General features: G+C 40.7%; 1 protein-coding gene across 1 annotated transcript; it reads left to right on the top strand.

Annotated features, from left to right (window-relative positions):
* The first annotated feature begins 3,975 nt into the window (after positions 1 to 3,975).
* otpa (orthopedia homeobox a) lies at positions 3,976 to 12,941 on the top strand. Its single transcript, XM_066646460.1, has 3 exons — positions 3,976 to 4,159; positions 5,971 to 6,422; positions 10,729 to 12,941. The coding sequence occupies exons 1-3, from the start codon at positions 4,087 to 4,089 to the stop codon at positions 11,194 to 11,196; spliced, it is 993 nt and encodes a 330-aa protein (XP_066502557.1). The 5' UTR covers positions 3,976 to 4,086; the 3' UTR covers positions 11,197 to 12,941.
* Positions 12,942 to 15,002: the final 2,061 nt, after the last annotated feature.

Here is a 15,002-nt window from a genome sequence, read left to right as displayed (position 1 = left end):
ACACAGAGAGAGGCTGGTATTACTGTACTGGTGAGTACTTATACATTTCTCCCTGCAACTATTAAAATGAACACTCCTGTCTTTACTCCACACACACTGTCAGAAATAAAAGAGCCGCAGTGCTGTGTACTACAGGCTCGTGGCACCCGGGGTAACGGCACCTCCAGCAGTTCATCAGGGGTCTAGAGTCCAGTGGTGACCCCGGGTGTGCAGCACGGTCTCCTCTGAGGACGGGGGCGCGTGACTGATACCGGCGCGGAAGAGATACACCGAGGGAACACGTCCGCGCGCTCATATTGTTTCACCGCTGCTGTGTCTTTTTGAGGACAACTGGTCTTAGCAAGGAAACGGGACAAATACACACACACACACACGAGCGCGCGCTCCCGGTTACCTACACTAATTCTCGGGCTGAAATCCCGCCACTGTCACCGGCCCAAACGTGATTGTGTTTAAACGGGCGACTGCGCAGACGGGCGATCGATTTTCTCTTTACAAACCTCTAATTGAGGGAATGCAGGCGGGTGTGTGTGTGTGTGTGAGAGAGAGAGAGAGAGTCTCCCTCCAAAAAGCTCCCGCTCCCCCCCACCCATACTCACAGGCGCGCGCGCGCGCGTGTGTGTGTGTGTGTCTGTGTCAGAGGGGGGGGGGGGGTGGGGGTGGAGTTAAACTCGACGCGCTGAATTGCATTAGTGTTTTTTTTTTGTTTGTGTGATTGTATTAAAAGTCACTCCTCATCTCCAGGGCGCGTGAAAATGTCTGCTTTCCGCGCAGATGCGCTGCATTAACTTGCCGCGCGCGCATTTGTTTGTTTGTCTATTTTTATTTATAGGCGCCGCAAGATTGATGCGGGCTTGTTAGCGTCGCGCGACTCCAGAAAAGATGTGACTCAGCACGATTACACACACACACACACACACACACACACACACACACACACACACACGGGCGCTTGCGGGAATGTCCTCTATACAGAACTTTTATTTTGACGGAGAACATCCTCAGAGTTCCGGCGCAGTTTTCTGTGCTGACAGCGTGCGACATTATATTCAATTACATTACAGCAATATCGTCTAATAACATCTTACTAATAATATATACAGCTAATAACTGTGTCTCATAATAATATAGTATGTTTAACTTGTTGTTAATGTGTTATTACATATGTCTACTAGCATATGTAATAATATTGTATTGTTATCATTTGCTTGTTGTTTATGGTGATGGTGTTTGTATATTGTTGTTGTCTTTGTGTGCTCTGCGGTGTAAGTTAATTTTCACTATTGATTATAGATTTCTTCTACAGTCTTTCAGATCTGAACCCAGCCCTCCACACCTGGGCCATTTTACACAGTCATAGACCTTACAGCCTTATTATAAGTCATTATAATTAAATAGTATCGTTATATATTATTTTATTAATACCAGAAATATTAAGAATATAAAATATGGAATAATAAATGTGATAAATATAATAAGGATTATAATTATAACAATATTAGTAATAACGTCCACAATAATAACTATAACAACAATAAAAGATATATATATATATATTAACACTACTACTACTACTACTAATAATAATAATAATAATAATACTCATTCAGTTGCAATGTTGAAGGCAAATACAGATCAATAATTGTTGCCATAAAAAGAAAACTTTGATTTTTTAAAGTGACGTGAAGAGGTCCTGTGTCGCGGGGAATTCGGAAAGTTCTTAAATTGTTATTTTTATTAACGTTATTAAACTTACTCGTATTGTATATGACATTATTATTGTATATTTTCCATGTCGTTATTTTATTGTAATAGTAATAAAAATGTATAATTATTATTGTTTCTATTTCGTGTTGTGATTAGTATCCGGTTTAAGTGGGATTTTTTATTAATCCTCTTCGCGCGTTTTTCTCCTGATTTTGTTTTGTTGTTTGTGTTTATTGTTTGTTTGTTTTCACTTCCCCTGTCTCGCTCTTCACCGAATCGCGCGCAAGTTTTTTTTTTTTTTTATGGATTTGGGGATATATTTTTTTTTTGTCTCTGATCCGCGCGCGGCTCCATCGCTCGCAGAAATCCAATCCTGTAGCGTCGCGCGCGCGAAGGTAAACACACGGAATGAATTGCGTTAGTGGCGAGCAGTGCGCGCGCGAGCTACAAACCCGCTTATTACGCGGGAAAACATCACCACCGCAGAAGAGCATTCTTTCTCTCTCTCTCTCTCTCTCTCTCTCTCTCTCTCTCTCTCTCTCTCTCTCTGTCTCTCTCTAAAGCCCAAAAATACTAGTGCGCGCGCCATCAATCACCGCGCGCTCAGGTCAAATCCGCGTTAACGTTTATTAATAAATAAATAAATGAGAGCATGAGAGAGAGAAAGTGATGACAGAGTAAAAGAGAGAGAGAGAGAGAAAATAAGGAATGAGAAAGAATAACAGACCTCTTTAGAAAGACAAAGGAAAGATTAGAGTGAGAGAGAAAGGGAAGGAAGGAAATCTTTATTATTGTGATGACGATGTTGCTGATAAACAAAAATGTTAATGACGTAAACGATGATGATGATGAAGAGCTGGAGTCGATGAGAAATGAAGGAAAGGAACGAACACTTAGTGTTTTTACCCTAAATACATAGAAAAGAAAACTTGGACACATCCAAACGACACCCTCCCCACCTCCTCTACTCAGTCGCCAGTTTTGTTCGCGCGCCTCACAAGAGCTCCATTCACTCCCCTCCAGCTAACATCAAACACCTGCCCTATTTCTCTCTCTCTCTCTCTTACTCTGTCATCAATTTCTCTTTCTTGTATAGTTTTCAGAGATATCCACCCCCCCCCCCTCAAATTACGCACCTCATTTGCTTTGGTATCATTTACACTAAGCCCCGCCCCCTCATCCTCTGAGTCTCTGAACGGCCTTAAATCAGCGCTGATTCTCTTCCTCCTGATCCGACCATCATCATCTCAACACAGAGGCCTATACATTTACACTGGGGGGCACTAATTACATAAAAGCCTAATGAGCTCTAAAATGACACCCCCCCCCCCCCCCCCCCACACACACACACCCTTCCCATCGTTTCGGGAAGTGTTATGGGCGAAACCGTTCTGAGGAAACAAGACTTGGCTCTCAATTAGAGAGCTCTTCCCCTCAGGGCGCGTCAGTGACACTCAGGGCTCAGAGGGGCTTCCATCAACTATTTGTTCCTTTATTTCCTTTTTATTTTGTTTATTATTTGTCTGATTTATTGGGGACCAGGAGATATGTATATAACGTGAAAGTAATATACATTTTTAATGTATATTTTTATTATTACTTATATATCACGTTGTATTAATGGCGTCTACGGGAAGAGGTGAGGACATTTGGAGGAAGATGACCATGTGTTGAAAAGCGAATATAATGTTAAAGTAATGGAACACGGGAAAATAAAATAATAATGAACTATGGATTATTGAAAAATACGAAAATGGAAGTATATGTGAAAATATATAGGAAAATGGGGTATATATTTATATATTAATGAGATAAATGTGAATATATAATTAAACCGGAAAATATGACAGATATGGAATGTATATAAATATGTTTTAACGTGTTAAAGCTTCAACAGGATGATGAAGATTGAATGACCGAAAAAAATATTAGGAGGGAAAGAAAGAAAGAAAGAGAAAAAAAGAAAACAAACAAAAGCAAACGCTCGGCCCGAGCCCCAGCGGCGCGCGGCGCGGGACGGTGACGGAGCCCGGATGAAGAGCGGAGGGCACGCGCCCGGAGTGGCTGTCTGAGCGCATGTGGCCTGCGACGCTGATTGGCTGTTATCGGAGCAGCGCGCGGGCGCACTCCGCTCTGAAGCGCCTCCCCGTTCCGCTAAAGGCCATTATAACGCACGAGATCCTCCTTTTTAAAAGCGCGAGGCGAATTTGCTCTCATTTACTGCATCTATGTCTCGTTTGTTTTTTTTATCCGTTCGTTCGCGTTTGTTTTTTTCTCCACGCGCGGGGGTTCGTTCGTTCAGGGCTCGCGCTCTGGTGTTTTCTCTTTAGTTTTTTTTTTCTTCTTCTTTTTTCAGTCGTTCGGCTTTTGCGAGAGGAGATGCTTTCGCACGCCGACCTGCTGGACGCTCGCCTCGGTGAGTTACCGGCCAACACCGGTCTACAGCTCTACTGTAAGCGCGAGGATCTTTCTGTTTTCTCTCTCTCTTTCTCTCTTTCTCTCCTCTGTTAAATAAATAACCCAGCGGCGCGCGGTTCGGGGGACTGATTTCATTGCGAGAGTAATCATTATTATTACATTACTCTCTAATTTAATTTAATCCAAATTGCGACTGAACGGGACGATCACAAATTACAAAAACACGCGCTTCCGTTTCCGATTTTTTTTATCCCCCCTTTGTTTTCGCATTTGAGTGTTTGCATGTTTGTTTAATTTAGTGATGTTGTTATTAACGCACGTGTTTAAAATTAACACGTTCGACGAAAGCTCCGTCAGAAGGAACCGGAAATGTTCCGAAACTCTTCTTTTGATTTCAGTTAAAAACTTCGTCTCTTTGTTAGAACTAACTGTGGTCCTCTGCAGCACCGTTCCACCGTTCCGCCGGTTTTAAAGCACAGGGAACGTTTGGTAGATGCTGTACAGGAATATTTTCTAAGGAGTGATAATGTTTGAGACGTGCGAAAACAGAAAATCGAGTTTGCGTTTTTTAATTTTATTGTTTCCTTATTTTCCAACAAAAATCCGCGACGATTTCTTTAAAATCAAAAACTTAAAACATGAGGATTTATTTCCATACTACTACTACTACTAGACTACCACTACCATTTAGATAATGGATTTCTATATAATAATAATAATAATAATAATAATAATAATTATTATTATTATTATTATTATTATTATTATTATTATATAGAAATCCATTATCTAAACTAATTTAAATTGAGGCTGAACCTAAACGCACTCTGGGTCATTCACACAACTAAAGATTTTATTTTGCTTTTATTATTTTTTTGTTTTTGTTTTTATTATTTTATTTGGGGGGTATTCATTTTTTTATATTAAACACTCAATTTAAATGACATTAAAATTTCAACTAAATTTAAATTTAAAATCAAAATATTTGCGTTTTTCAAAAATAACTCCACCTTAAACAATACTCAAATAACTGAACCGTAAACACAGAGATAATGGATCTCACTCTAATAGCTCCACCTTAAACATTAGAGATAATGGATCCCAGACTAATAACTCTACCATCACATTAGAGTTCATGGGCCTTCCACAAATAGCTTCAGACTAAACGTTAGAGTTATTGATACATTCTAATAATTCCACATTAAACCTCACTAATAACTCCATCTTAAAAATTAGAGTTAGTGGATCTTACTCTAATAACTTCACATTAAAAATGTCTTAGAATTCCACCGTAAATATTCGAATTCGTGTTTTTACTCAAATAAATCCACCTTAAATATTAGGGTTAGTGGATATATCCTAACAAACTCCTCCTTGGAAATTAGAGTAAACGGATGTTACTCAAATAACTCCACCGTAAAAATTAGAGACGAAAAAAATCTAACCGTGAGTTTCCGTCTCTTAACTTAATTTCTATAATTTAATAATATTTAAGGAAGGACGGTCCGTTTGCGTTTGAAGGTGTTGTTTTGCACCCCCCCTCCCTCTTTCCAAACACCACGACCCACGCCAAGCGCACGCGGTTATTACATTTGTTTATATTTAGTACAGGGTTGAAGCGCGTGCAGATTCAATAGGTTTCTGAAGCGAACGTTACACCGCGTCAATACTGTAAATAGAATTAATAAATATTTGCGCGTGATTTTTCCGGTGCGTAAAAAGCCTGTGATTCCGCCCGAACCTTCTCCTTCTTTCTCTTGATCACAGGACTGTACTTTCATGAAAACAATGCCCTTTTTGCATAATGTTTGCGGTTTTCAAATTTGTTGCGGTTGTGAATCGCAGGGATGAAAGACGCGGCGGCTGAACTTTTGGGACACAGCGAGGCTTTGAAGTGCCGACTTAGCGGGGGCGCGGGAGCCGAGCACGCGCACCTGGGCGCGGACACCGTGGAGGGCGCCACGCTGCTACCGGGCGATGACGTCAGCAGCGCGGGCTCCAACCCCGCCGCGGTTCCGGTGAACGGGAAAGAGCAGGACAAGCAACATCAACAACATCAGCATCAACAACAGCAACATCAACAACAACAACAACAACAGCAGCAGCAGCAGCAACAACAGCAGCAGCAGCAACAGCAGAGCCAGAGCCAGACGCAGAAGCAGAAGCGGCACCGCACGCGCTTCACCCCTGCGCAGCTCAACGAGCTCGAGCGCAGCTTCGCCAAGACACACTACCCGGACATCTTCATGCGCGAGGAGCTCGCGCTGCGGATCGGCCTCACCGAGTCCCGCGTGCAGGTGAGCGTCTTTTGAACCCAGGGACTTTTATTAATTGGCCCTGTGTAGTAAATACAGTGAGATATGGAGAGTCACGTGCAAAAATCAAAAATTTGTTCTTTAAAATGTCAGCGTTTCTGTTTTGTTTTTTATTATTATTAATTGTTTTGTTTATTTATTTTTGTTTCTTGCATCAGCACCGGAAATACTGAGTATTTCAACAAATGACCACTAACCAGCCCTGATATGTTTTGGTAAATTGATGGTTATTTTTTTATATAATTTTTAGATTTTTTATTTCTAACTGGCATTAAATATTTAAGGCTGAAATTATTGGGGGAAAATGGCGCCGTAACCTTGCACAGGACAGCCTTGTGTTGTATTTGTTTACTGTGTATTTAAATAGCTTGTTGTTTTTATTACAATCCGAATTTGATTATAATTTATTCAATTCGGCCACGTCGTTTGACGAGGGACGCACAGATTTCTGCACATACAAATGTGAATCCATATATAAGACTTTCTTTAATTTAACACAAGTCCGTGAATGTTTGTATTATTATTATTATTAGAGACACTGGGGAATTTAGGCTATTGTTTATCAGTGTTCACCTGCGTCACTAAACAAAAATACCCTCTACATACCCTTTTAGAACAAGGCCGTTCTCGCGCAGCTCCACTTTTACATTATGCAGACATTTACGCTGTTCTGTGGAACGTAAACAAACACCCGGGGCCTGAAATATAACAGAAATATCAGAAAACAAAGAAAATGCATGAATGTGTTTTTAAATAGGATCGTGTAGGTGTAGAGTGTAGAGTGGGAGGCTGTATAAACACACGCGACTAAACTGCACGGAAGGTGATATAATAGAAATGCTAAATTGGCTAAAAGCGTTTCCAAAAGTAATCACGAAAATCAAAATAAACCAAAAAAGCGGTTTGGTTCCAGCGTCCACAACTGCAATAATAAAGCGAACAAAAAACACAAACAATAAATATTATGAATTAATGAATCATTTATTTTTAAAAAAGTGACGTTCGTAATAAAAGAAACGTTGTTAAAAATCAAGGAAACCTCACATTTCAATGTTCTTGAAGAGTTTGTCGATTAAAATCTTAAAAAGTGGTTCCTCAATGTTTATTTAGTAAAAGCCGTGGCTGTAATAAGTTCCATTTAGATTAAAAAGGCATGGTTCTCCAGACTGACGGAGAACGTGTATGGTTCTATGTAGCACCGTATTGAAACTGGTTCTGTTTAAGACAAATGTTTAAACAGATGTTTGATGTTTACTTTTAAAAAGAGATCGTTCTTAAGGTGTTCTTTAGAAAATACAGTGTCTCAACAGAACCATGTGAAGTGCTCTTCAGGCTGATTGTAAACATCGTGTAAACATCGTGTAAACATGCAGTGGTTCCTTGAGTAGTACAGGTTCTATACATTCATTTTCCGTACAGAAGGACCTTTGAAGAAGCGTGTTTTTAAGAGCGTGAGTGAAAAAACATATCCAGTGCTTTCGACATTAAAATATACATTATATATTTAATCATTTATATTTAATTTACAGCATATATTTTCTTAAACACACACACACACGGGGAGCGAGCGCATATTTATCTAAAAAGCGCAGTTAAACCTGATCCTAATAATCTTTATCGTTTTATAAACGAAAAACTAGGGGGAAAAAACGATGGCGTGTGATTGGTGGGCTTGGAGTTCATTAAGCACGAGCAGGTTTAGCCATAAACCCCTGCTCGTTATTACCGCGCGATTTCGGAATTAGCCTCCTGACTGAGCTCGAGCTGAAATCATACAGATGCTTCAGCTGAGTTGGTTTATTTGTGTTTTTTATTTGCGTTAAAAGTGAATCATGATCCTGTGCAAAATGTCGGCGCTTTTTGATTATACGCACGTGCTCACCCTCTGTTACCACGTCTGACTTATGGGAAAAAACGTGAAATTGAAAGAATTGAAAATGTCATGTTTTTGCCATATTTTATATTTTATGTCTTATTTTATCCACCGCAGGTAATAATAATAATAATAATAATAATAATAATAATAATAATGATTATTATTATTATTACTATTTGCCGGCTCCGTAGCATGACATACAACATTAAACAATAGCATCAAAATATTATAGTAAGAAAAAAATAAGTAAAGATTAATTTACATCAATGTAATTTTATAAAATGATAAAAATAAACAACAACAAAAATGATTACAAATATATCAAAGGATTTACATAATTTCAATGTTTTTACAGTTTATTGTTAGTAGCATTAATTGTTTAAGGCGTGGCACCATGTTGCAACAAAACTGAACGTCATATCCGGCAGAAAAAAACGTGTTTACCTTTTCATTTTTACATTTTTATTTAATATTAAAATTAAAACAGAAACATCATGACTGCCATTACTATAATACACCCCCCCCCCCCCCACACACACACACACACACTCGCACACATAATAAAAATAACCACTCCAGAAATAAGACTGTCATCCTCCACGTCTTAATGGCTCGCGCTCCGAGAGCGTGCTCTATCTATTTTTCACCTTCTTTAATAGTTTGAGAAATTGCGTTTTCTTTGTTCCTCTGAAGTGTAATGCGCTCGAGGCCGGATTTCACGGCTGGTCTCGTGCGGGGTCCTAATATGACACCCCATTTTTTCCCCTCCCTCCCTCACTCCCTCTTTCCCTCTCCCTATCACCCTCCCTCTCTCGCGCCGGACCCGAAATGGGCTCGTTAATCATCGCGCGCTCGGCTGGGTGATGAGGTCTCTATAAACCTCGAGGACCCGGGGAAATAAACACCGTGCAGGCGCGCGCGTGCCATTTGCAGGCCACCAGCGCGGCTCCTGCTCCAGAGCTGCCGTCGCGCTCGCGTGAATATTACAACCGTTTACAGAAAATTCCCCACGCGCCCTAACTCCCGAGGTGCCGGTAACATGACGTCACTTGCAGTAAGCGCTTATTTAATGCGCACGTGACGTCACTGCCAAACAAATCTTACGGCATAAATGTTTTGAAAAATATAAAATAACGTGTCACGGTTTTTTTTTAGTTGTTATTATTATTCGTCAATATTTCTTCAACCCAGCGCTCTAAGACCTCCAACACCTCGCGGATTCGTTTTACGGATGCCCAGAAGGAAAAAAATATTTGTTTTGGCGAAGCCGCTAAAAAAACTAAACCAACACACACATCAACTACAACTAAAAAACACAACGGTAAATAGTCACATTCACTTCAAACCTAAAGTTTTGTAGATTATCAGCTGAAAAATCTTGAAGGTGCGAGTTTGTTTCAGTGAATTCAGACGATATCGATGACCTAAACTCCTTATGATCTTCATGACATAAAACTAAAGATAAACAGCTAAAGCCCTCTGTTTCCAGACTGGTCCTAAAGCCTTTTAATAAACCAGTAATTTAATTAATAAATATATATTATGATCGAATATTCCTGCTGCAGAATATTGAGGAAAAACCAACATAAAATAAACAGTCATTATTTTCTCAGCAAAAAGGACTGTGAACATTTTATTTTCCGACATTAAATAAATAAAGTTAGAGTATCAAAAATTATAATAAAATGTAAAGTGAGACAGCAGCAAACTCGACAAACAAAATGTATTCTGTGACTGTAAAATAAATAAAACAGATATTCCTTTCTAATTAAAAATGAATGAATGCGTTTATAAATGAATGAAAGATGTCGAGGTAAATCATCGAATATTAAACACTGAATCATAAGACTGTAGTTTAATCGCCCAAAAAGAAATCATTCTTTAAAAAACAGGCAAACTAATAACACATAAATAAATTAAGAAAAATACTACATCACGATAATGCCACCAAGAGCGGCCATTTTAATTTGGATTATGTCAATTATTATATAAACAAACAAACAAATAAATAAATATATATGTAAATAAATCAGTGTGATTTACAGGGGTCAAGTTAAAAATAAAAATACGTACAAAATTCCCTTATTAAAACGGTAATATAATAACATTGTTAACGTTTGTTAAATGTTCTGATTTAAACATTTAGTAACTAATAAATGTGTAGTAAACTAATAAATATCACGAGGTATCGCGGTTTCAGGCCTCATCCTTTTTATTTTGATAAATACTGAGAATTATTTCAAAATACAGGATTGAAAATAAATAATAAACAGATCTAAAATGAGCTCCGGCAGTGACGTAATTGTTTTGGACGCATCGAGCAATTCTGAATTTTCTTATGCTCAGAACATCTGGGAAATATTGGTGTCTGATTTCCTCTTTGTTTTCCCTCCCCCCATTCCCCTTCTCCAGGTGTGGTTCCAGAACCGCCGCGCAAAGTGGAAGAAGCGCAAGAAGAGCACCAACGTGTTCCGCGCCCCGGGCACCCTGCTGCCCACGCACGGCCTGCAGTACTCCTCCGCGTCTGCGGCCATGGGAGACGGCCTGTGCTCCTTCCACGCGGCAGGGGACGCCCGCTGGGCCGCAGCGGGGATGGCCGGGGTGTCCCAGCTCCCGCCGCTGCCGCCCGCGCTCAGCCGCCAGCAGGCCGTGTCCGCCGCGTGCAGCCAGGCCAGCTCCATGGGCCTGTCAGGCGGGCTGCAGTCCGGCAGCTCCGCACTGCAGCCGCACCTCTACCAGCCCGCCTTCCCCGGTATGGGCGCCGGAGGCTCCCCACAACTCTGTGGCGCAGGCCCGGATACGGACATGTGGCGCGGCACCAGCATCGCGTCACTGCGGCGCAAAGCGCTCGAGCACACCGTCTCCATGAGCTTCACCTAAAACACGGCCCTGGATGATCCGCGTCCACACCGCGAGATTCAGACACGTCACTTTAAAGCTCTCTGTTAAAGCGATGGGTCCGTGTTCCCGGGATTTGCCACTATTCCCAAGTGTAGTCAGTCAGCCACGGCACATGTTCAGTGTGTGAGGGTCCGAAGGCTTCTTTAGTTTATCACTGGAGCTACATTCTGCCCTGGTGCTGGAGGATAATCTCCAGTAGCACATTCACTAGCTGTATTCCACCAAGCTGCACTGCTCTGCTGGCCGCATGGGCGTTTTCTTTTCCTTTTTTCCTCCCTGTTGTTATGGGAACCAAACAAACCAACACAGGGGTACCCTGCCTCCCTCTACAGCTCCACCCACTTCAAACTTCAAGCAGAAGCAGCTAGGGGGTGCTGTTTCCCATAAGATCCACAATAGATTTGTGTCTTAACAGTAATATATAAAGCTGTATATAAACAAAAATTAAAATTCATAAAACAGGTTCATATCTGACCAAAGTTTGTCCATTTTTGTGCAAAACACAGTCACTTTTATGAGTCATGTTTATGGGTATACTTGTCCCAGACTTCGTTATTGTGAGCTGCATTAGCATGTTAGCACACATATTCAGGCGTATTTATTCCACTAACTACGACTCCCCCGCCAGAAAACTAAACCTCTATCAAGCCTGTCCAACAGGAAAAATGGGAGGATTTGGCTAAAGGCTTTGTAGAACAGCACTTAGCCTGAACCCTTTCAAACACTGTAGAGTTGTTGAGTATTTTCCGATGTGCATAGAATATATACCCAGCAGAGCTGTGAAAGAAGGTTATAAAAATGTCCATTGTTTTGTCAGAAAAAATGGTATGAACTTGTTTCCGGAAGTGACCAACGTACTGAGGCTAATCCCCGTTGTCATTCACTACATTAGCCTCCTAGCTGAAGACCTGCGAAGTGGATTTTACAGACCCCCAGCGAGTCTTGGCTCATCGACTACACTTGAGAATAATAACAAATTCTGTAAATATGATTCTAAGTCTGGCTTTGATAAACCCCTCCGCGGAGTCTCAGGACAGGATCTCCTCAAGCAATGCTAGTTTAAAAACGCGTCAATAAAATAAATAGAGGTTTGAATTGCGTGCAATTTAGGGACCGGACATTTCTCTGGTTTGAGAATTTCCTGGAGCTCTGTAAATTTCTCCTATTTATTTTGCGTGCACATTTATTTATTTCAAATCAAAAAATTTTTTGCAGCCGTTTCTGTGGGTGGAATGAAGAGAAGGGGAAGAGAGAAGGACAAAGCCAAACTGACTGGGAGAGATTTTTTGTCTTGAAAAAAAAATAAAAATAAAACAAGTGATGAAGAAGAAGAAGAAGAAAAAAAAGATGAAGATGTTTTTTTTTACAATATGAAGGAGAGTAAAATGGAAAAAAATGCATCTTAAAAAACGAAAGCAAGACTTCCAAACGCATCGGCGTCGACTGCATGTGCGATGGTGGCCGAGGACCTTGGGGAATTTCTTGAATTTCTCGTTTCTAATCTCTGACTCTGTTCTAATGCTGTTCTATAGGATGTTTGGTGTAGATAAACACATTCTTGAATTGTTCCCATTTTGGTCAGTTTTGTGATTTGTTCCGAGTTATTTGTCTGTGATTAAACCACCAAGATCGCTTTCTTAAATGTTGGACCTTTTATTCTGAACGAGGGACTTTTGTTTTAGATTTTTGTTTTTCTCCTGAACATGTTTATATCGATTGAATGTAATGAGAAATAAAAGTCATTTTCAGTATGTCACACTTGAGCCTAATCACTCACTTCGCTCCAAAATATCTGCAGTGCATCTAATGTTTTATATTAGATTTAAATTATGAACAAATTTAATATTATATTAAATTATATTTTTAATGGGTTGCCAGGCATTTCTTTATATAGTTAAAACCCTTGGATTGGCCCAGTGTTCATGAAGGGTCCACAAAGCCGGATTTCTCAGCCTCAACTGTAAAAAAGCTGACGGGTATTTGTTCTGGACAGATCTCGGCTTAAGTTACTTGGCTAACTACAAAAAGCTGCTTGTCCCTGTGGCCTTTTTAAACAGCTGTATAATGAAGTCAATCTGGCAACCCACACATATTTTAAGAACCTACTCCCACAGAGAGATGAATTTAGAAATTCCAGTTTTACCAAATGTAACACGAGGCTCTACAACCAGTGATTTTATGTGGTACATTTTCTCAAAATCTGGCAACCCATCGTTGATTTGTTCAACTCGTTATAAATTCCACTGACACGCAAAGAAAGCTCAGGTTCGTCAGAATTTGATGGGATTTAGCCACATGATCATCAGTGAGCGTCGGATGCTGATGTTGGTGATTAGTTCTTGATCACACACCACTCCAACTCATCCCCGAAGGGAGCTCCTTCACTTCAGAGAACACAGTTCCACTGTTCCACAGCTCAGTGCTGTGCGCTGTATACCACCGTAGCCCAGGCTTAAACTGTGCAGGATGATTTTACGCAGAGCATCACAGGTTAGAGTCAGTACCTTTCTGTAAAGAGTAAACACACTGTAAACACAACTGAACGCCTGGGACGCCTCCACATACATAAACCTCTTTATTAGAGCTGCCGACAAGCTTTTAATGATCTAATCTCACAACATGAGCAAAGGAATAAATGCCTATTAATCTCATAGAAAGATATAGTTTATCACTGAATATAAAAGAAGAAAAACTCGTAAGCTACGTTTACAGTACCACAGCAGTTAATACTCTCCTCCAAGTGCGCTGAACGTTGAAGAAAAGGGGGCGTGGCTACAGTATGCAGAGCAACATTAGTGGGATTACTGTGTGTAATTGTAGAAGGAGGCGGTTGTAATGTTATGGCGGATGGATATTGACGGGAGGTAAACAGGAGGGATGGCGGTGAATGTAAATGAAGGTGAGCTCCTCGCAGTCAGCTGTGAGATGATATTACATAAATATTATAATTTGTCTCCGGACCTGCCGGGTTAATTAGTTTGTGGAAATGCAGGGGGCGCTCCTCGTTAGCTCATTTGTCACACGCCGCCGAGGGAAGTGAACGCTGACCCACCACGCCTCACGTCTCTTCTCCCACAATGCACCGCACCAACGGTAGAGACCCCGCTCTCCTCAGATTCGTCTCCAGCCAATAAACAACATCGGTCAATAGGGCAGTGGAGGGTGAATCTCTCTCTCTCTCTCTCTCTCTCTCTCTCACTCATATTTTCCAGGCGTAGATGTGTCTGTCTGTCTGTCTTCGGATGTGTATATGACTGTCTATGAAATGTACATCACTGATTGACCAAAAACATTAAGACCACCTGTCTACTGTGTTATATACACTGTGTATATTTGCCGCCATTTTCCAGACTCATCGTCCAGATCATCACACTCGTCTACCGGCTCGGCTTCTACCCACAATGCACCAGGTCCAGGCACTCACTAACTCACTCACATACGTACTCATTCATTTACATATACATATTCTCTCACTCACACTCAGGATTTGCATCATAAAGAGCACTTTGTGTCACATACTCAGTCACATTTAAGAACTGCTTCACAAGGGGGCGCTATGCAGGGTTTGGCATCAAAGCTGCTCTGTCCTTGTTTGGTGAGTTGGATTGAAAACTATTATATATATATGTGATGATGTACAGTACCTGTGACACATCACCAAGAGAAGCCATTATGTATACTTACCTGTACTTACTCACCTGCATACGGGTCATGTGAGAGGGAAAAGAGTACTATCTCTTGATGCTGAGTTTTACTTACCTGGTTGAATCCATTCTCCACAGAGG

This window comes from Hoplias malabaricus, chromosome 15, assembly GCF_029633855.1.
Source record: "Hoplias malabaricus isolate fHopMal1 chromosome 15, fHopMal1.hap1, whole genome shotgun sequence".
NCBI lineage: Eukaryota > Metazoa > Chordata > Actinopteri > Characiformes > Erythrinidae > Hoplias > Hoplias malabaricus.
Note: the sequence above shows the minus strand (reverse complement) of the source record. Positions and strands in the feature narration are given on the sequence as shown.

Coding starts and splice junctions, on each gene's coding strand:
- otpa (XM_066646460.1), top strand. CDS start 4,087: ATGCTTTCGCACGCCGACCTGCTGGACGCTCGCCTCGGTGAGTTACCG. Junction 4,160..5,970: donor CACCGGTCTACAGCTCTACT/GTAAGCGCGAGG, acceptor TGTGAATCGCAG/GGATGAAAGACGCGGCGGCT. Junction 6,423..10,728: donor TCACCGAGTCCCGCGTGCAG/GTGAGCGTCTTT, acceptor CCCCTTCTCCAG/GTGTGGTTCCAGAACCGCCG.